This window comes from Lagenorhynchus albirostris, chromosome 15, assembly GCF_949774975.1.
Source record: "Lagenorhynchus albirostris chromosome 15, mLagAlb1.1, whole genome shotgun sequence".
Classification (NCBI taxonomy): Eukaryota; Metazoa; Chordata; class Mammalia; order Artiodactyla; family Delphinidae; genus Lagenorhynchus; species Lagenorhynchus albirostris.
This window is the reverse complement of record NC_083109.1, coordinates 1,837,232-1,858,423: the sequence shown is the minus strand read 5'-3', so window position 1 is coordinate 1,858,423 and position 21,192 is coordinate 1,837,232. Positions and strand designations below refer to the sequence as shown.

At 63.4% G+C, this 21,192-nt stretch overlaps 1 protein-coding gene across 1 annotated transcript; it reads right to left on the bottom strand.

The window, feature by feature from the left end:
- Positions 1–9,390: 9,390 nt before the first annotated feature.
- On the bottom strand, positions 9,391–12,808 carry HRH3 (histamine receptor H3). The gene is made up of 3 exons (XM_060123864.1): positions 12,553–12,808; positions 11,363–11,529; positions 9,391–10,326 (listed from the first exon to the last, which is right to left on the bottom strand). Exons 1-3 carry the CDS (start codon positions 12,806–12,808, stop codon positions 9,391–9,393), a joined length of 1,359 nt encoding a protein of 452 aa, XP_059979847.1.
- Between the last annotated feature and the right edge of the window lie 8,384 nt (positions 12,809–21,192).

Sequence of the window (21,192 nt, the reverse complement as noted above, 5' to 3'; positions counted from 1 at the left end):
GGGTCCGGAGGCAGCTGGGCCGCTGGGTGCACTTAGGCCAGTGTCTTTTCCACACGTGGGGGTTGGGCAAACCTCGAATAATAAGCCAGCGCCTGAGCTTTCAGGAGCAATTCCGTTTTGATCTGACATCAAATTTGCAACTAGAACAAGAGTCCTTTACCTGAACCTTTATTTTAATGCCTTGTAATTTCAGAGGTCCTTGTGTTCTGGAAACCAGAGCTGGGTTTTGCATGTATTTGCTCTCTCTCAGGCCACCGCGAAGAGCAGCATTAATTATCCATGGCCTTTCATCTTGCTTGCTGGGCGCCCACCACGTGTGCTCTTCAGAGGGGAGACGCTCAAGATGCCTCCCGTAGCTGACCCAGAAGGGGTGCCCCAGAAGGCAGGGGCTCTGTCCTGTTCTCGACTGTGCCCCCAGCAGCCTCAGGACCTGACCCCAAGGGGGCACCAGTACGTATTTGTGGAATGAGCGAGTGTGTGGTGGCTGATGTCAGGTGCGTTTAGGTTTCTTTTAGTTTGAAGACTATTTGACGGGTGGGTGGGTGCCGAGCAAGAGCCGTGTCCCGCTCCCCAGGCCCAGCTTCAGCCGGGCCACCTCTTCTGGCCGTTCCCGCTCAGTGACCTGCTCCAAAGTCTCAGCAACTCTTGCTTCCTTGATCAGCCCGGGGCGCCACCTGTTGACCTCTGGCCCCGGGACGAGACTTCGCTTTCTCATGTCCCCCTCCCTGTGCCCTCCCCACGGCCGCACCGGGTGGCCTGGGTCTGCGTCAGGCCAGCAGGGCGTGGGCTGCGGGCCAGGCGCTTGGCCGTCTCCGTGGGCCTCGTTCCCTGGGGGCTGGCACAGCCCCACCTTGTTTCTTTGCCTGGCTTTACCTCTTCCTCTGCGTGCTGTTTCTGTCCCAGCGTCGTCCCTCCCCTACTGATTTCATCTCCCAGAAGCTCCAGCCGCCAGCCTTTCCCTGAGATTTCTTCTCTGTGCCCGTGGCCCTCTGTTCCCATGCAGGCAGTGGGCTCAGCGCCTGGCGGGGCCTCCCGGGGCGGGGTGGCCGCCTCCTCCCTGGTCTCCTCTCCCTCCCGCTTTACTCTCTAATTCATTGGCAAAGACCCTATTTCCAGATAAGGTCACATTGTAAGTTTCCAGTGCTTGTGAATTTGAGGGTGCCCCTCAGCCCAGTCAGCACTCTATTCTAGTACCCTGCTCAGGCCCCTTGGTCTCCCCGCACGGCAGCGTAGGCGCCATAATCCCTGTATGCACGGGTCCTTCCTCCACCCCGTCTTGGGCCACCCCCTCCCTCCAGCAAAGCCCCAGCCCTGACCTGGCCTGCCCTCCCCTGCTGCCCATCCCCTCCCTCTGTCCTCTGCTCCAGCTGCTTCTTGGCTACACTAAGGACCCTCCAGGACAGCAGGCTTTTGTGCTGCCAGTCCCTGTGATGCAAGTGCCCGTCCTCAGACACCCTATGAATGCCCCCCAGCTGGGGGCCTCTGACCACCTGATCAAGCAGCCCCACCCACAAGGGCCCTGCCCTGCGCCCCGCCAGCCGCTGTCAGGCGTATGGCCCCCTGGCCTGGCCTTCCGCATCAGCCCCTACCGCCACGAGGCTCCTGGTCTGGGCTGCGTCGCAGGGCCGGGACAGTGCCGGCACCGGAGGCATGACAGACGTGCTGGGCAGGTCGTAGTTCAGTTGAATACATGCACGTGTGTGGGGATACATGCCAGCATGTTTACGGACAGGGCATACGTTCAAAGACCATAGAGTGGAGAGCACCGCCCGGCGACAGGGCAGCAGGCGGCTGCGCCACGTGGCTGCCTGCGGATTCCATTCAGACGGTGGGAGGGGGGCCGGCCTGGGGTGGGGAGGTGGCTGCAGCTCTAAAAGGGCAGCACGAGGGGCCTGGCGGTGTCCTGTGCCGTGATGAAGTCGCACTGAGCGTTTGATGGGTAGACTTCCAGTTTGGGAAAACGAGGACGTTCCGGAGGTGGGTGGTGGGGATGGCCGCACGCCTCTGAGCTGTGCACTGAAATGGCGGAAAGGGCAAATTTTAGATGTATTTGACCACAGTGAAAACACACGTAGAACTAAGCGCACGCACACGCACACGTAGTTACGCAGGCACACGCGTGCAGGTGAGCATGCGCTGGGCGCTGTCTGCCGTTGATGTTCATCTTCTCGTTGCCAGGGCGGCTCTAATGCTTGGACCCACCAAGGCCAGAGTGTCGCCTCTCCGGAAAGGGCAAAAGGCCAAACGGAGTAGAGGGGACACACAGGCCTCTGGGGCGGGGCTGTGCGTGCCCGAGAAGGGGCCCCTGGGCGGTCTCGTTCTGTCTTGCAATCCTTTGATTCTTTAGAGGAAAATATCTTTCCTTGCAAGGAATCAGTGGGCACCCGTGGGTTGATATTTTCCCAGAGCCAGGAAATCCTTCCAGTTTCTGCTGTGGCCTTGGGGTGGGCAGGTTGCCCAGCCCAGCCCACTGAACCTGTTACGCTCAGCACTGGGAGTATCGCCGGGACGCCCACGCTTGTCACCCCACCCCAGCTGCCTGGTTTTCATCGTCTGTACAGCGGGGACACTAAGCCCAGCAGAGTAGCTTAAGACCCACGGCCTGGCCTGGGGGTCAAGCCTGCTCACTTCAGCCCCACCCAGGGTACGCAGCCCCTGCCCTGTGTGGGGTCTTGTGGGAGCCACAGGTAAGGACAGAGCAAGCCTCAGGGTTGAGAGGGCCGTGCCCCCAGGATGCCAGCACGCCGCCCCTGGCCAGGCCCAGGACTCCAGGCCACAGGCAGCCACCCGCCCACCCTCCCACCAGCCCAGCCCTGGTCCCTTCCCGTGGCTTCCAGAGACCTGGATGGATCCCTAGAGCCCAGCCCGGCCCCTGCAGTGTCTGTGAACACGGGGAGGGTCACCGGCTCTGTTAGGATTGAATTTCAGATTCACAACAAAGAATGCAGTACTTAGCTAACAGATTATTTGTTGTGACTCTGAAATCCAGATTGCACTGAGCTCCTGTGTTTTACCTGATGGCGGAAGTGAAGGGGTGAGGTGCGGGGGAGGTCGTGGAATCAGCCCTCATTGATGCTGGGCCTGCAGGGAGGGCTGGGGGGCTGGGCCAACTTGGGCGAGGCTGTACCTCTGCGAGGGGCCCTGCCTTTCTCCCATCCCTGGAGGGGGCCTTGGGGGGCAGAGGCCAGCTGCCCCCGCTGTCCTTGGGGTGGACCCGGCAGCAGCCACCCCTGCCTAAGATGGCGGGCACCTGGCCGCCTGTCGGCCTTCCCCGTGACAAGGGGGTGCCAGCTCTCACAGGAACCACGGAGGAACGTCTGGGGTCCATGGCTGACTAAAGGGGGCAACTTGAAGCACCCGGCACTGGTCCCATGAAGTATCCGTGTGGCCCGCAGAGCTGCTGCCCACCACGGGGGTTCCGTGCAGGATCTCCGAGCAAGGGACCCTGACGTCCCAGCTGCACGGATCTGGAATCCTTGGTGAAGTCAGCGTCTGGCTCAGGGCCCAGCAGGTAGCAGGAGCTCAAGAAAGTGCAGACACCATCCACCCCCAGCCCTTCACCCACTTGGTGTGTCTTACGGTCTGAAATACCTGCATTAGAATTTGCCTTCTTTGATTTAAAGATCGAGATCATCCTCTGTTACAGTGCACATCTCCCCCTGTCCCTGGAGGAGTCAGTCCCGCACACTTCAGTATGAGTTAATGGATTGGAGGGGCTGGGACAGAGCCGAGCCTGGGCTGTCAAAGGAAGCCCCAGGCCCTGAGGGGCACCCGGGAGGGGCTGGCGAGGAATGGTCTACCCCCTGCCCCCTCCTGGCTTCTCAGGAATGTGGTCCTGCTAAGCTGGGGCCCAGGAAGGAGGGCAGAAGGCAGGCCGTTCCCGTCCACTGAGCTGCCCCGACTCCTACACCTCTGCTCAGAACCAGGCTTTGCTGGACTCTTTAAAGATCGTCCAGCATTTAAAGTGGAAGCATTTAAAGATCATCAAATTTGTCATGTTTGAATTTGGAAACTGGTGACTTCGGAGTGTCACGGATGCATTTTTAGCGCAGTTCCCACAGCGCTACCACCCCCTCCCCCCTTACATCCAAAACCCTCCGCTCCTCTCTCCCTTCTCCCCTTTCTTCTTTCTCTTTTGAAGGATATTTTTGCGCCCCTCTGAGATTTGTGTCTGACAAACTCCAGAGCAAGGTGCCTCCTCTGGACACAGCGCCTGCCACCCTGGAGCAGGATGCCGCGTGCTGTCTGGGACGCTCTCCTTAATGGACAGGGAATCTAAGGCCAAGGCACTCGCCTGGCCGAGGTCCCCCTGTGGACAGGAAGGATGTCACAGACAAATGGCTTGGCCTCCTGACCTTTCACCCTTAGAGCCAGTATGTTACTCCTAATATACCAAAAATCATTATTTTCCTGCCAACTAAATAATTGACTCACTTTCCTATTTTTTATTAAAGTCACAGACCTCCCATGGGCAGAAGTGTTCTGTTCCCCTCCCCTACCCCAAGACAGAGGGATGCCAGCTTGGGCCATCACATTACAAAACGTCATTTCATTGCCGGCTTTAGGAAGGAAGGGGCATTTGGTGACTCATGAAACCGAAAGGTCCAGGTTCTAGCTTCAGGCCAGGCTGGATCCAGGCGCTCAGACAACAGCACGTGGAAGCCGCCTCCGTCCAGCTCTCGGGTGGCTTTCCTCCGCCTCGGCTGTGCCAGGTGTGCCCCCTCCACGGGGTGGCCTCTGTGAGGATAGTGTTGGAGGCCGCCAGGCCGGCAGCCCCAGCTGAAGGGGAGCACAGGCCTCCCAGGGCACTAGACAAGGTCCCAGGACTGCTGCTCTCTGGCCTCACTGGAGACATGCACCACCCCAACCTTTCCCGGTGATTCTGACCAGCCATGCCTGGGATCCACGCCCATCCTGGAGCCACTGAAGTAAACGGGGAATGGTTCCCAAAGGAGAAACGGGCTGCTGTCACCAGAAGAATGGGTGCAGCAGGAGGCCTTGGGCACACTCAGGAGCATGTGTGTGTCCCCTGAGCCTGCTCCGGGTGCCTGGGGGTCGGGCTCGGGAGAGGAAAGAGAAGGTGGCCCTGAGAGCCGAGGGCCCTGGGAAAATGGTCATGGAAGGAGAGTCATTAGCTGTGTGACCTTGAGCAGGTCATTTAACCTTTCTGTGCCTTTGTTTCCTCATCTGTAAAATGGGAATAATAGTACCTACTCTGTTTGGGAACTAGATGAGTTTACATAAGAAGAGGGCTCGGAATGGTGCCCGGAACATAGTAGGTCTGTTCATTATAATTGTAGTCTAAGCACAGTCCCTGTGCCAGGCGCCATGGCCATCCTTCCTGGGCAGCACCAGGGACCCCCAGCCTCAGGCCCTGCATGCTCCAGGACCCCCAGCCCTGACCTGCCGGAGCCAGCATCCCTCCCCAGATGCGCCATCAGGCAGGTCTCCCCGGTGTGCTCGCCATCCCAGGGATGCAGTTGGGCCCCCAGGAAGGTGCAGCGTGGCAGGGACCCACTCACACACCACCATCCCCTGCGGTGCCTGGGGAGAACCCAGGGAAGAGTGAGGATGGGGTCCTGGCCCCCACCAACTGCTGAGCGCGGGATATGGGGCGAGTCGCCCAGCCTCCAGGGTCCTGGCTCTGGGGAGTCTGCAGAATGGATAGTCGAGCAGCCCCCCGTGGGGTCGCCACGAGGATGCAGGGCTGCAGTAAGTGTTGGTGGAAATGTTCTTTGCAGCCCCGAGTCCAGCCACGAGTGTCAGGATGGGGGGTGGGGAGGCAGAGGCCAGACAGCGTGTGGCTCCCCAGATCTCAGGCCTCCAGAGGCCCTGCCGGCTGACCCCAGGCCTCCGTTTTCATGGCCCTGATGCCCCAAAAAGAGCGTTGAATAATTTGTCCTTTTGTAGAAGGATGGGGACTGCCTGCTGGGCTCCTGAGAATGTAGGGTCTTCACCCCAGGCTGGCAAGGACCCTCACCCAGCATGTGCACAGAAGCTGTTCTCGGGGGCTGCCCCAGAGCAAGCAGCGGGGCGGGAGCGGCAGCCGGACATACGTAGCCGGTGCCAGACCCGGGAGCGCTGCAGATGTGCTGGCCCCTGAGAGCTGACAGCTGGCCCCGATGGGAGGAGCCAGGCCATCCACGGGCACCCAGGGCAGAACCCTGTGTCGGGCCATTGCCCAGTTCCTCAGTGCCACTGCCTCCCAGCCTCATGCCCCTGCCAGTCTCTGCACCCACTGCTAGGACTGTGCTGACACAGGCGGGCCACCCAGACTGTGCTCCATCCTAGGGCCTAAGGCTCACTCTCTGGATGCCTTATTGTCCTCAGAAGCAAGGCCACGCTCCTTACCTTAGCCTCCGGGCCCTGAAACATCACTGCCCCTCTGCCCCCCTCACCTGCGGGCCCTTCCTTCAGCCTCAGGCTCGGCCTCTGCCACCTCTCGGGGCTCCCACCACTGGGCTCAGTGGAAGTTTGTGGAATGAATGAGTGAAACGTCACCTCCGCAGACAGGCTCCCTGCCCCCCCCCCCGCTGACGAGCCAGGCCACCCACCTCCTGGTCCCCCCACAGTCCTCAGCCCCCGCGGGAATGGCCCTGCTGATGCGCCAGCCTGTTGTCCAGCAGAGAGCCCAGCACACAGTAGGTGCTCAATAAACAGCAGCTGCTGACGTGGGCGGCGCCTGCAGAGGTGGCTGCTCCTGCCTTGGGGCTCAGCTTGTCTCTGCTCCCAGCGGTCGGATCCAAGGAGAAAGACCCCCTTGGTGTGTTTGTTTGCTGCTGGACATGGGCCCAATAGACTCCGTGTCTTTCTCTCCTCCTCCATCCCTGCACAGTAGCTCGGGAAGCGGCAGTTTGTAGAGATTGAAGGCAAAATTTCTTGAAAGGCTGCACTTTTATCTTCCAGTTTGTAGCCATTTAGCAGGGCCGGGCCGAGGGGCAGCGAGGGCTCTGGCTGTGCAGGCCGCACGGAGGTCCCCACCGCTGTAGAGAATGGGTTCTTTGTCCTTCTCCAGACAGCTCTGGGCTGCGGGACGGACGCCCACCCTCTGGGGGCCAGGCAAGTCTGCAGGGCCGGAGGGAAGGCCAATGGCTAGCCCGCCAGCCTCACCACGGGCCCCAGAGCTGCGAGGGCTTCCCCAAGCTCTGGGCCCACAAACAGTGGGCGACCTCCCTGTCACCGCCTTCCCCGGCTGCTCCCAGCGCCCTGAGGGGACCTAAGGCTCGCCCCTCCCTTGGGCCACTAAAGAGGGGGTCCACGAAGAATGTCCTGCCTTGAGCAGAGGGGGCCCTTCTGGTGGAGGGAAAGTGCAGAGGGGAAGGAGTCCCAGCTGGGATTCTGGAGGAAGACTTCTGGGTGCTTGGGAAAACAAAGTGCAGGTGCAGCTGAGGGGTGAGAAAATGTCTGGAAGAGGAAGGTTTGTGGGTTTCAAATGTTGCTGTGAAGAGCTTCGCCCCCTGCAGTGGTGAGACTCAGAGCTGGCGGGCACCTCACTGCTGGAGATGGGACCCACGGCACCCAGCTGTAAGGGAGGGACGTGAGGCAGCCAAAGGTCTCTCTGCCTTAGGAAGAAAGGACTGTGGACGCTGGGCCAGCACGGTGGGGAGGGTACGAGAGGCTGTGTCCCTGAGGTCAGGGGAGGGAGGGCCCTCATGGCTGGAAAGAAGGGGAGGCTTCCTGGAGGAGGAGACATCCGACCCACCCAAGTGTCTATTGCCCCCAAGTTGGGCTGGTCTTGCCCCCTTTCTGAGTGGACTCTGGCACCTGGGGTGAGGGCCAGTGTCTTCCCCCTCCGTGGAGCCCACTGGGCCCAGGATCACCCAGCATCATCCTGTCAGGTCCTTCTCCCCGTACCCATCCATCACCCTCAGTCCCGCCTCCAGGCCTTTGCCCAGGAAGCCCCTCCCCTCCCTTGGCCCAGCCCCTCAAGCTCAGCTCCAGTCCCCACACCCCTGGAATCTCCCCAGGGGGAAGATCATGGCTGAGAGCCGTGAGAACTCCTGTCCTGGGGGCAGGCAGGCTGCAGCAGGTGAGGGCTGTGCCGCGTGTTTTCAAGACTGGAGTGGGGAGCGGGCGGGGCACTGCCGGGGCACACGTCGCTTGTTAGGATTAAAGCCTGGTATGACCGCCGGGCTCGTCCACTTGAAAAGGACACTGAGGCCAGGGGGAGGGTCAGGCCTGTGCCTCATGCCCACCTGGGTGCTCTTGTGCCCCCCTGGGTCCCCGACTGGAGTACAGGGGCTCAGCCATCCCCCACAAAGTGCTCAGGAATCAGCACCAATAAAAAAAATACACTTTACTGTGGACTTTGGGGTCTGCAGGGGCAGTGCAGCAGGTGCGCGGGGAACGGAGCATGCAGAGTGCCAACCAGGTGCACGGGATATGGTGAAGCGGCCCCTCTGCTGGGCACCCAGCCCCTGGTCTCCTCCGACTGCCCCTGGGAGCCCCAGGACGCTCAGGGCGCTGCTGGGTCCCCGTCAATCCCAGAAAACTCGGGTTGAGTAGATGGAAGGGCAGCCCGCTGGACGAGCAGGCGTCCGGGGCTCTGGCCGCTCGCAGAGCCGCCAGTCGGGGCCCAACACCGCGAGCTGGGGGGCGGGGTGGGCAGAAGCCGCTGGCGCAGCTCAGCCGGAAGCGGCAGCACGAGGAAGGAGGGCGTGGGAGCCCACACACCAGCCCTGAGCTCCTCGGCAGTTTTGTCTCTCTTCATTAAACATCCAAGGAACAGCGAGTTCACGGATGTGTTTTCTTCTTCTCCGCCTTCCTGAAACACCCAGAATGGAGAAGCGGAGACCTGCCGCGAGGTTTCTGGGGAGTACCCGGCACTTGGGGAGCAGAGAAAGTTGGAGGGAAGAGGGATGAAGGAGCCAGGTCCCAGGCTAGAGCAGGGGACAGACAGCAGCAAAGCCAGTGGCCGGGGCTTGTCTGGGACGGGGCAGGTGTGCAGGGGTGTGCAGACGCGTGCACGTGCAGGGGCAGCGCACCGGCTCTGGAGGCCTGGAGCGCACGCCAGGCACTTGCTTTGGGAAAACACCAAGCAGTAATTGTGTGAAGCGTGGACACGACCGGCCATCCCACTGTCCTTGGGAGTGGCAGACTGGCTGGGACCCCTGGGTTGTCCCTCCCGGGCTAGAGCGGGATTTGGGTGGCCACATTCCGGTTTGGGCAGCAGGGGCCTGTCCAGCCGCCCACCAGGCTGCATCAACTACCAGCAGACGCGCTGAGAGGCTGCCATGGCATTTAGGGTGGGCCGAGGACAAGCCAGGGCTCGTGCCTGCGGGGCAGCCGGGTGGAGGGTGGCGAGGCCCGGCTGTCCGCGAACCCAGGGCCTCGAGGGTGGTGGCAGTGGAGGGCTCTGCCCCTGCATCCCAGGTGCCTGTGGAGGCCGGCTCACTTCCAGCAGTGCTCCAGGGAGCTGGGGGGCTGCACCTTGAGCTTCTGTGGGCAGAGCAGCTTGGTAAAGGCCCGGCGGAAGCTGTAGTGGCACAGCGGGTAGAGGACAGGGTTGACGGCCGAGTTGGCCCACAGCAGCCAGAAGGACATCTCGTACCAGTAGTCGGGGACGCAGGGGCCGTGGCAGGCGGCCCGGGTGATCATGAGGAGTGTGTACGGGGCCCAGCAGAGCCCAAAGGTGCTCACGATGACGGCCAGCGACTTGGCCACCTTCTTGTCCCGCGAGAGCCGGAAGCGCTGGGCGATGCTCTGGGATACTATCTTCGTGCGCTTCTCCAAGGACGCTGAGGACACGGATGGCTTGGAGCCCCGCTTGAGTGAGCGTGGCCGCTCGGCGCCCCTCGAGGAGCTGCCAGAGCTGGAGGTGGGCGAGGCCACGGCACGTCCCCCGCTGCCGCCCCCGAGGACCGCATCCCCAGCCTCGGCCCCGGTGCCTGGGGCTGCCTCGCCACCCCCAACCCCGCACCTGTGCAGCGGCACGGCCTCCCCACACCCCTTTTGCCAGCAATCCCAGCAGCTGGGCGCGGCCGGCGGCGGGGAGGGCTGGGCCTCGGGGGGAAGCTCCGAGGCCGCCGCCTCGCGTGCCCCGTCCAGCCGGACACGGGTCCGTCTCTGAATGTTCAGGTAGATGCTGAGGTTGAAGAAGGTGACGCTGAGGAAGGGCGTGAAGAACTCGAGGGTGGAGGCCGTGATGAGGAAGTACCAGTTGTAGAAGAACTCGGCGTAGCAGTGGCCCTCGGGGATGGAGCTGCCCCCCGACAGGTACTCCCAGCTGAGGATGGCGGGTCCGTAGAGCAGGAAGGCCAGCACCCACACCAGCACCATCTTCCTCACTGCCCGCCGCGTGTCGCCCTGCTGGGCCCGGTAGGAGACCTGCGGTGGGACACGCTGGGTCAGGAGGCAAGGGGACTGAGCCCAGGTCGGCCGCTGCCGCTCGCAGCTCCCAGCAGCCTCTGGGCCTCTGTGCACGCCTTCCCCGGCAGTGATGCTTTTCCCTTTTCCTCCCCTCGCCCCATGAATCCCGGGCAGGCTGAGGCCCTGTCACACTCTCCTGTGGCCTCAGAACCTCCCCCAGAATCCTAACTTTGTGCCGGGCGGCCTGTCTGCCATCGCCCCATCAGCTGTGCGCTCCCCCGGGGCCACGTCACTGTCCGATCCACTGAGTGCCTGCCGCGCGCCAGTCTCTCTGCTTGGCACCGTTCGATACCATCTTGTTTAACCTTCACAACTGCTCCAGCATGATCCCCACTTTCATGATGGCTCAGGCAGGGCAGGAAAGAACACAGGTGGGTCGGCTCAAGGGGCAGAGCTGGCTCAAAACCCATGCACTCTGTCCCACTGCCTCCCTGGACTAGGACACATGTGGTCCCCAGCGGAGGGCCCCGGGGTGCCTGATGGAGCCTCAGGGAGAAAATGAGATTGCACTGGAGTGACCTCTGCTTCTGTGCCGCCAGCCTGGTGCCCAGAGGACACCGACGTGGGAAGTCCAGGCAGCCCAGGGCCCCTAACTCATGGTGGCCACCACGCCCAGGGAAGCTCGTGGAGCCTGTCTTCCTGAGACATGCACACCTGTGGGGAGGTACCACCAAGGGCCCCTGGCCCAGATCCTCCCTTAGTTCCAGGGACTTTGGACCTGCTCCAGGGCGGAGGCTGAAGGGACCCCCTTCCTTCGGGTCCACACTGTGCCTTCTGCCTGAACCAGGACCAGTCCTACTGGCAGCACATGGCTACCGAGTGGGCGGCTGGCCATAGAGTGCCCGATGTGTCAGGTGTGAGGCCAGTAGGGATCAAGCCCAGCCAGCACTGCCCACTCAGAAGTGGCCGTACCCCCTGCCGGATGCGTCTCCTGGCCGCCCCTGACCACCCCTCCCCCTAGGAGTGAACACGGGCACCCACGTCCCAGACTCACGGCTCGGGTGACCGACAGGAAGCGGTCATAGCTGATGAGCACGATATTGAAGACAGAAGAGGTGCAGAGCAGGTAGTCCACCACCAGCCACAGCTTGCAGAGGCCCCGGCCAAAGGGCCAGCGGCCAGTCAGCACGTAGGGCACGTACAGTGGGATGCAGAATGCCCCTGTGGGAGAGGAGGGCCGTGGTGGGCCGTGGCTGCGCGGGGGTCAGACCCCACCCCCAGCCGAGAGACAGGCAGGACCTAGGGTCACTCGGTGGCCCTTCTGGGACCAGCGATCCTCCCTCCGCCTCATTCATAGGCACACTCTTCGCACTGCACCTGGCCTTCAACCCTTGCCCGGCCCCTAGTCCCACTGGGTCCCCTGGACTTGGGGGCAGGAGGAAGATCCAGGTGTGGGGACCGCTGGGAGCGACGAGCCCTAGAGCCTTGGTCTGGTCATCCCTGGACTTCTGCCCAGCCCTCCCAGTGCCCAGAGGAAGAAAGAACATTTCCTCCCTCTCTGGCCCCGCTGGATCCCAAGCTCCCATTCTGGCTCTTCCTCATCAGCTCAGAAACCGAGAAAGCCTTTCTCCGGACTCAAAGGGCACTTGACTGCTGCCACGCGGGCGCCCACCGCCAACCCCACTCTGAGCGTCTGGCAGACGCCTGTCTCAGCCCCAACAGGTGTCTGGTGCTCCGGCCCCCTCCTTGCGCCCCGCCCCACAGCCTGCAGCAGTGCACAGACACGTGAGAGCGCACTCCTCAGAGCCTCTCCCCCCAACCCCGCCCGCCTTCCCCATGGCCTCCTCCCCCAACGTGGCTCTAAAAATCTCCCCTCCATGTCCCCTTCCCCAAACCTCCCCCCCAGCGCCCTCCCCGTGTCCTGAGTCCTCTGCAGCCTTTGTTTAGCCACGGCGCAAGAGCCCCCGCTGCACCGCGGCCGCAGCGCCTTGCGCCTGGCCGAGCGCCCGCTGGCTAGGACCCCCTCCTCGGGGACATCCTTCCCCAGCCCGAGTCCCGCGGCCGGGGAAGCAAGGAACTTCGCCTGCGCCCACCTCCCCACGAGTCCCGGATGCCCCCTCCCCAGGCCGGACCCCTTAGCGGGGCGTGTCCTCGAGGCAAAGGCACCCTAGGTCCGCGTTCCAATCACCGCTGGCCCGACCCGGCAGGGCGCCCCTGGGCTCGGGCGGGGGCTGGGGGCTTTACCCACGAGGAAGTCGGAGATGGCGAGGTTGAGCAGAAAGAAGTTGTTCTGCGTGCGGAGGCTCGAATCAGCCACGAAGGCGAGCATGACCAGCGCGTTGCCCAGCACCGTGGCCACGATGAGCAGCGCCATGAGCGCCGCCAGCACCGCGGTCCAGGCGGTGGAGAAGCCGCGCGCTCCGCCCGCCGCCGCCGCCGCCGCCTCGCCTGCCAGCGCCCCCGACGCGTTCAGCGGTCCGTCGGACGGGGAGCGCTCCATGGCCCCGCCGGCTCACGCGGCGCCGGGGCGCAGGGCAGGGCGCGGATCGTCGGCCGGGCAGCCGGGAGGGATCCCGGCCCGGGAGCCTGGTCTTTGCGGGCTTTCGGCCCGACCGGGCTCCCCGCGGGGTACCCGGCGCATGGTCCGCGGGCGCCGAGACCGCGGCCGGGGCGGGCGGCGCCGAGGGGGCCCGGCCCGGAATCTGAGCCGAATCGGGCCAGCGGCACGACCGCTGCAGCACTAGCGGACCCGGAGCGGAGCTGGAGCCCGAGCCGCTGGCGGAGCGTCCGTGCGCCCCGAGTGCCGAGAGCAGCAGAGCGAGCCCCGGGCCCAGCCCGCTGCCCCACGCGCCCCGCTCAGCGCCCCCGCCATTGGCTGCCGCCCTCGCCCCGCCCCCGCCCCGCCCGGCGCCGGCAGCACCACGGACAGCGCCGCGTGCCCGCCGGGCAGCTGGAGCCCCGGCCCGAGTGTGCACGGCGGCTGGCGGGGAGCCCGGCACGGCGGGCGCCGGAGCTGGGGGCTCGCCTGCGTTCAACCTGCGCTCGCACACAGGAGCCAGCCTCTGGACCGCGCGGCCTGCCCCGTGCCCTCGTCCCCGGTGACCCCTGGCCGGCCCTCGTCGGGAGCCGGGGCGCCTGTGGGGATCTGGAGTGCGGTTGAGGGGAAACACCTGCGCCCGCGCTCGGGGGAACTTGCCCCACGGAACCCCTCCTCGTTTCACGCTTCGGGCAAGCAGTTCTCGGAGAAAGGAACCTCCCGAGGAGAAAGGATAGGAGAGGTCTCCGATAGCCGTGCCCGAGCCAGGGGTTCGCTCCGCACCCCCGTATGCGTGGGACTCGACTCTGAATCTGAGTCTCCCCGTGGGCAGGACCCAACGCAGCGTCCAGGGTGACCTGCAAGGCGCAGACAGATGTGGAGTTACATAAGGGAAAATGGGGAACCAGCGGACCCAGCTGGGAGGGGAGCGTGCCCACCCTGGGCCCAGGCGGCCCTAGTTTGAAGGGAGAGCGACCATCTGCTCAGAACCCAGCCACGGGTCCCCCCCGGTGGACAGCGCAGTGGGGCGGTCAGTGCTTCAGGGACCGACGAGCCCACTGCGCTCGGGGCGCAGCCGGGCGGCGCGCTGCGTTAGCGCCTGCGGGAGGGTCTGGGGGGAGGAGAGGCGGCGGGAGGGAGCGCCTCCTCCGCCCAGGCACAAGCGCTCAGCTAGACTGGGTCAAGGACGAGACACACACAGCGAGACACAGACACGCCCACATGCAGACACACAGACTCCCACAGACCAGGGAAACAGCCGCCCAGCGTCAGGCTGGGGACCCACGAACGGCAGTTTGACGCGCACACATCAGACCCAGACAGCGAGGGAACAGCGCCTGAGGGAGAGGGAAGCAGCGGCGCTGCTCTGTCGCCAGCAGCGCACATCTGCCGAAGCCTCAAAGAGGAGAGAAAAGTGCGCGTCTGCGTGCGGGGGTGGGGGCTGCAGGGGGACCCCAGGCGCTGGTACACCGGCAGCCGCACTGCCAGCAGCTTCCTGATCACGCTGGGGCCCACCTCTCCCCCTAGCCCCGAGGTGCCTTAGAAACTTCGGGGAGTGAGGGAGGGGTGCTGGGTTCCCCTACGCCCTCCTCAGGGCTGATTGCAGGGAGGAGACCCCAGCCCCTCACCCCAGCCCCAGGGGATCCACGGTTCTATGGCTTCTCGCGGCTTGCGCTGGGGGAGAGGTGTGGGGCTCCAGCTCCCCCTCCCAGAAGCCCTCTCTGAGTAGCTGGCTGTACCCCTTCCACCAGCAAGCCCTGCTCCTCGTGCAGGCTCCCCCAGCTCCCCAACTTGCATGGTGGGCAGGGCCAGGCACCAGCTGGTGGTTAGACGAGCCAAGGTGGAGAGCTGCTGGAGTCCAGCATGGTGCCGCTGGGCCCCATCGCGCTCGCCAGCAGCTCCCTGCCGCCTGGACCCCGCCAGAGCCTGCTCCTCCACAGGCACCCCAAGGCCGGCTCTGGCCAGCCAGTGCTTCAAGGGCGCACCCCCACCCTATCCCAGGCCTCCAGAGATGGAGTTGGATGGGGAGTGGGGGGGCGCCTGGCTCTCTCCTCACTGGCTGGGAGCCCCCTCCCATCCTCAGTTCCGGTCCAGGTTAGAGGGAAGTCTGAGCAGAGGGCAGCCCCTTGAAAGTCTCAGTCAAGCTGGGACCCGGTTGTCCTTGTGGCCTTTAGTGTTCGCGAACCTTCCTTGGCAGTCTCTCACCCCACAGCAGCTATAGAGCCGGGGATGCAGGGGATGGACTCAGTTCAGACCCTGGCACTTGGGTGACTTGGGAGAGTTACCAAATTTCTCTGAGTGTGGAGACCTTCCTCTTGAAATGGAGGCCATCAGGAGGAGAACCACAGCTGGCCCAGAGGTTTGAGGATGGCCATGGCCACGGGTGGCGAGCGCCCCCTGTTGGCACTTAACACACATGACCTCATCAGCCCCCACCCCGACCCGGAATTCAGCATACAATGTGTGTAGGACCAGCAGCCTGCACAGAGCCCAGAAAGCTACCTGCCCAAGGTCACACGAGGCCAGAGGCCCCTCTCTTGATGGTTACACTCCTGGCGCAGCCCTGAGATCAAGGCCCCTGACCTTGCAAATGTACTAACTCTTGGGGCTTTGACCTTGTCGGGATAGGAGCCTAGAGTCCTCTGGGCTGGGCCCAACTTGACTAAGGCAGTTTGGGGTGAATGAGGCAGGTCCCCACGTGACTGTCCACAGGGCATCTTGCCCTGAGGTCTCTGTCTCAAGGAGTGGGTATTCAGGCCCCAGGATGGCAGGGAACGCCCCAAGACCCTAGGAAAGGCTGGCTGAGCGTTGGGGTACATGGGCCCCTATTCTCAGCTCACCTGGACACCCCCAAAGAGCGTGGCCTGGGGGCCGAGTTTCTCCATTTGTCAAAACAGCCAGCATTTGGGGTTCAAAATGTCCAGTCCCAGATCACGTAAGCCCTAGATTAGTGAAAACACCCCTCACACAGGAAATAGCTCACCCACTGATTGATCAGTTGATTCATTCATTCAGCCCCTAAGATCTGCAGGGGTGACAGCTGAGGAGGGCTGTAGGCTGGAGAGTGGAGGGGCCCCGAGACCCGCTGCAGCGGCGGGACCTCACCCACCTCCCCCCTGCCGCATGGAGCAGAGAACCTGCAGCACAGACGTGTGCTGCTCAGAGGCCCCTGCACAGGGAACTTGCTGGCAGGAGGGCCGGTGACCGCCCCAGCTGAGAGCAGCCTCTTCCCGGGCATCTGGTCGGCCGCTGTCGTGTGGGACTCCTCTGTGTGCAGTGTCTGCTCTGGGGCCCCCGTGGGGGGCTGAGACTTTCCCTGGGGGCTCCCCCTTCCTACCTACCTTCTCCCTGCGCACATGTCAGGCCCACACTGCGGGCTGAACGCTCGTCACCTGCTCCCTTTGTCTTTCACAGATGTCCCCACCAACCTCTCGACCTTGGACCCTGTCTCCGCGTCTGCTCCCTGGGGGACCCAAGTTGACACAGGCTGCGTTCCGGTTCTGGAAGGATGGCCAGGGAGTCGAGCCAAGACCTCCAGGAGGCAGCCAGGTGGAGATCTGGAGGCAGCAGCGTTCCAGGCAGAGGGGACCGCGGGAGCAAAGGACAAGGTGGGTGGGAGCGCACGTGCGTCTGTGGCGGCCGTGGGGGCGGGGCGCGGGGAGGGCAGATGTGATGCCTCATGCCCTGTGCAGACGCTGAGGGAGGCCCGGGAGGGTTTTGAGACACAGTGAGACAGGCCTCCCTGCTTCAGGGCAGAACAATCTCCAGCAGGGCGAGGGCAGAGCCGAGAGGCCAGTGGGGAGGCTGATGCTAGGCTCCAGGCGAGGACGACGGTGGCAGTGGGGGAGGGGAGACCCGGGCAGATTCTGGGTCGAAGCCGACAGGAGCTGTGTGAGAGAAAGACGACGGGATCAGGGCTGACTCCAGGGTTTTGGCTCAAATACCTCGAGGGTGGCGTTGACACGAATGAGCTGGGGGTCTGTGGGAGGAGCAGGTTTGGGGACAAGGGGGTGCTCAGATTTGAGCGTGTTGAGATAGATGATATGGCCCATTGGACCTCCTGGGGGAGAGGTCATCAGGCCCCCAGGCCCAGCCCCGGCGCTGGAGTCCGAGGCCTGGCCCAGGAACAGCCCGCTCACCTCTTCTGGGTCTGGGGCCAGAGGGCCCCTGGGCTGGGGAGACGCAGCTGTGCATGCTGGCGTCTGAGCAGCAGGACGCTGTCCTGGTCGCCCGTGGTCATGGTCACGGTCATGGGGCAGCGGGCTCCGCCTCCAGCTGCCCCACTGAGCTGGGAAACCTCTCCTTCATCGGAGCGCCTGCCCTGCACTTGCGCCCACGGAGCCCTACCCTGCTGCACGGGACGCGGCCCCCTCATGAGAAATAACGAGGGGAGTGGAGTGGAGCCGCTGTGGCCCTCTGCCCGGCGACTCTCCTGCTCTTATGGCCAAGGCACACTTGCTGGAGCGCTTGCCAGCGTTCTGGCTCTGGTGCCGTGACACCTCTTTAGAGGAACCTCTGTTTGCCTTCTCCCTTTCTGCAAGAGCTCACTGGAATATGGGAATATGCAGGTTTTTCTTTTTTTGTTCCTTGTCCTCTTTTTTTTCTTTTCCTGGTGACATTCTGAGCCAGCTCCGGGTGCACCCTGATGAGCTCAGGGCCCGGGTGTGATCAGCATGTCTCCCAAGGTCACCGCTTTGGAATAAAAGCTGAGTCTGACTTCCCTGCCTTTAGAGACAAGGCTGAATTGGGCCCATGGCCCAGGTGGCAGGAAGGAGAGAGAGGACAGGAGAACCAGGGATGCAGTTGCTGTGGTCTGGCCTCAAATGACGAAAACCAACTCAAAAAAGCCTAAGTAAAGGAATGTTTATTGTTGCCCACGGCTGAAAAGTCCAGGAGGTGGGCTTCAGACACGGCTGCATCCAGGAACTCAAAGAACAGCTTCTCTTTCCACCTGTCTTTTCCCTGCATCCACCTCATTCCCGGAAGGGAGTGTCCCCCTAAGATCTCTTTCCTGAAGCTCCAGGCTGCTCTCCTATGCTCTTGTCCACTCCCCAGGAGGAAGACAGGGCTACCAACAGCACCCAAAATTAGCCCCCTTGGCCTGGCTTGGACAGTCATGGTGGCCAGCTGGGGCAGCTTTGCTTGAGCTTACAGCAATATGGTCAATGTCACTTGAACCCCAACCTGGGCAGTCGTCCCCTGTGGGTCCCGTGTGCCTGTGCCGCTTCCCCTGGCAGTGCCTTTCTTTGTTGGCAGTGTCCAGGGAGCCCCTGCCTGGTCCTGGGGGGACAGCGGGCCTGGGCACTGAGAGCTCGGTTGGAGGTCCCTGAGATGAAGCTCACGGGTTGGGGGCAGGCGGGGCAGTGGGACTGGGGACTGAGGAGACGGCCTTCTTCCTGGGCATCTGTGTCTTCTGCTTCCTGGCTGCTGTGAGCACAGGGCCCAGCGTGAGAATGAGGGCGAGAGGGTGAGGGACGAGGGGCAGCTCTCCGCACACCAGACACATCTGACCACAGAGCCTGGGCCGGAAGGTTCTGGAGTCTTCCCCAGCGGCGACCCGCAAGAAGGAAGCTGGCAGCCCTCCCTCCCGGCCTGCGCCCCCCCTCTCCTGGAGCCAGTGCTGCCAGCTTAGAGGCAAGGTCACCCCCATCCCACGGCCTGCGTCAGTGGCCCCCAGAAAAAAGAGCTCTGGGGCCTTGGTGTCCACGCGGGGGGAGCGGAGAGACTCAGGTGCAGGGACTCAGAGGCTGGAGAGAGCACAGTTTGGAGAGCTGATGGGAGGGGCACTTGACCCTGGGTCTGAATTTCCTCACCTATTGTCCTTTCCTCCTAAGGATGGCGCCAGTGGAGATATTAACCATGAGAAAAGGGGCTCTCGGGAGGGGCTCTCTGCAGGAGGTCTGATCTAAGGGCGCGGGAACAGCTGCCGGGGAGGCGGGGAGGCGCAGGGGCAACTGGGGTGGGGGCCAGAGGTAATAAACGCTCTTCTCTAAGGAAGGAGGCACCCTCACCCCCAGAAGCTCCCTCTGCATGACTCAGGTGTGGTTCTGGATGTGCCCACTTCCCAGGTTGGCAGTTAAGTATCGCTATTTGCCGAATGAATGAATGAAACTGCTTGCGTCTCTGCAGGTTCTCTCCATGCACTAAGAATGCATAAGCCAGGCTTCCCTGGCGGTCCAGTGGTTAGGACTCCACGCTTCCACTACAGGGGGCACGGATTCGACCCCTGGTCAGGGAACTAAGATCCCTCATGCTGCGTGGTGTGGCTCCCCACCCAGAAAAAAAGCATAAGCCATGGAGAAGCAGGAAAGAAGGGTGAAGGTGGACCTTCGTCCAGGGTGCCTTCTCCAGAGCCCTGGGTGGGGCTAGGTGTCAGAAGGGCCCTCAAATCCAGCTGTGGGGGGCTGGCCCCAGCCTGGGAACCTCCCTTGCATCCCCAAGATGGTGGGGCTTCCCGTGGCTGTGACCCAGCTGTGCCATGTGTCAGCAGGGCTGGGGACCTGAGCCAAGCTCAGACCGTGAGTCCCGGCCAGGACTCTCCGGGGCCTGTGGACTAGACCCTGATCAGACCCTGGGTAGTAAGCATCAAACCCTCGGGGTGGTCGAGCCTGGCCATGGGTGGAGACAGGCTGCTCTGATGAGGGCCCAGCCTTGGGGCTCGTGGAAGTGGGTGAGGGGGGGAGCGTGGACCCGCATGTGTAAGCGGAGGAAGGGATGGTGCCCAGCTCTGCCCAGCCCGGGCCCAGGGTCCTCGTCTGTGCTGCAGCTGCCCCCGCCCCCGGAGCTTCCTGCCATGGACTCGGCCCCTCAGCCTTTGCTGCAGGGTGACGGGTGGGGACTGAGCCATGCCTTTGTCTGCACTCCTGCTGGCCGTGGCTGGCTGCCATCCGCCAGCCCTTGGAGGCCCTGCCCCCCAGAGCCTGTCCGTGCTCTGCGCCCTCTGCCCAGCAGCGCCAGTGTCACAGCAGGTCAGAGCCCTTGTGCGTCTGCCCTGTCTCGCCCTCCCTCAGGCCTCCTGTCCCCTGCTGGGCCCCTCTCACGGTGGACAGGTCAGGTGGCCCTGGTGACAGTGCTGACGAGGCAGACGGGGCCTGGTGACCCCAGTCCATTGTTCAGACCCCAGGCCTGGGGTTGAGGCTGGGCGGGCGGGGATGGGGGCAGCACGCTCCCTGCACGGGCCAGAGATGCCCTCCCCGTGGTTGGAGCAGCTGAGGTCACAGTGCGGGTAGGGTCGTCCGTCTGGGACAGGGGACAGGGGGACTGCTGGGCTGGGCATGCTGGCAGCCACCCTGGGGCTCTGACTCCTATGCACGAGCTTCCTGTCTGGCTGCTGCCCTGCTCTGCTCGGGGGGTGACGCTGAGAGGCCGACAGCCCCCTCCCCAGACCCCGTCAGGGTCCCCAAGGCCCCGTGCCGGCCCTGGAACCACAGCCCACCTCCCTCTCTTCCCAGCAAACACACCCCTGCCCCACGCCGCCCTCCCCTGCCAGCCCTCAGGGGTACTCCAGGTCTCCCGACCTGGCCTGTGCTGTTCTGTGCTGGGGTCCAGAGAGCGCGTGTGCATGTGTGTGCACGCATGTGCAGGTGTGTGTGCCATGCACGCACGGTACCAGCCCCGGGCAAACACGCAGAGCCCTCACCCTGCATGGGGCCCTGACCCCCTGCTTCGGGGGGTCGGAAGGAGGGGCCCACTCTGCCTCCTGCGGGAGAGGCCAGGCCCTAGGGTTGCACCTCTGTTTACTCCCCGAGTCCCCCGGGACTCAGGCGGCTCTTTGGGGGGCCTGTGTCTGTCAGGAAAATAACGAAAGAGCTGACCGTCTCCGTGCTGGGGCACAGGGTCCAGTTGATGAAGATGTCCCCCGAGTTCTCGAGGAGGAAGGAGGGGGCCTGGGGCAACTCCCAAGGTGTGTCTGCGTGCATGTGTGTCTGCGTGTGCCGTTAAGTACATATGCGTATGCCTGTGTGCACGTATGTGCACGTGTCTCTGTACATGTGTGTCTCTTGTGTTTCTTAGTGTGTCTATGTATGTGGGCCTGGCTGTGAGTCTTCGTGTGGGTGTGGGTGTGACCGAGTGCGCGTGTGCGTACACGTGTGTCTGTGGGTGTGCTTCTGACCTGAGCCAGGGGTGGGGCTCCTGAAGGAAGCTAGGAAGTTGGCACTCGTCCTCCTTCCCACCATGTAGGGACAGGTCAGGTCACAGAGATGTCCCCTCCCTCCGCGGGTGGCCCTGACTGCAGGACCAGGTCCTGGGCCAGGGCTGGGGTCAAGGGATTGCTCTAGAGTGGCCCCCCTGCCCCCGGGCCGGGCACAGCTCTCAGTCGCTCGGCCGCACAGGCACACACAGCTGGA

Excerpts from the sequence above, each read along its gene's own strand:
- HRH3 (XM_060123864.1), bottom strand. The coding sequence starts at position 12,808 with ATGGAGCGCTCCCCGTCCGACGGACCGCTGAACGCGTCGGGGGCGCTG. Across the intron at positions 11,530-12,552 it reads CATCTCCGACTTCCTCGTGG|GGGCATTCTGCATCCCACTG; the intron begins GTAAAGCCCCCA and ends CCTCTCCCACAG. Across the intron at positions 10,327-11,362 it reads TCCTGTCGGTCACCCGAGCC|GTCTCCTACCGGGCCCAGCA; the intron begins GTGAGTCTGGGA and ends GTCCCACCGCAG.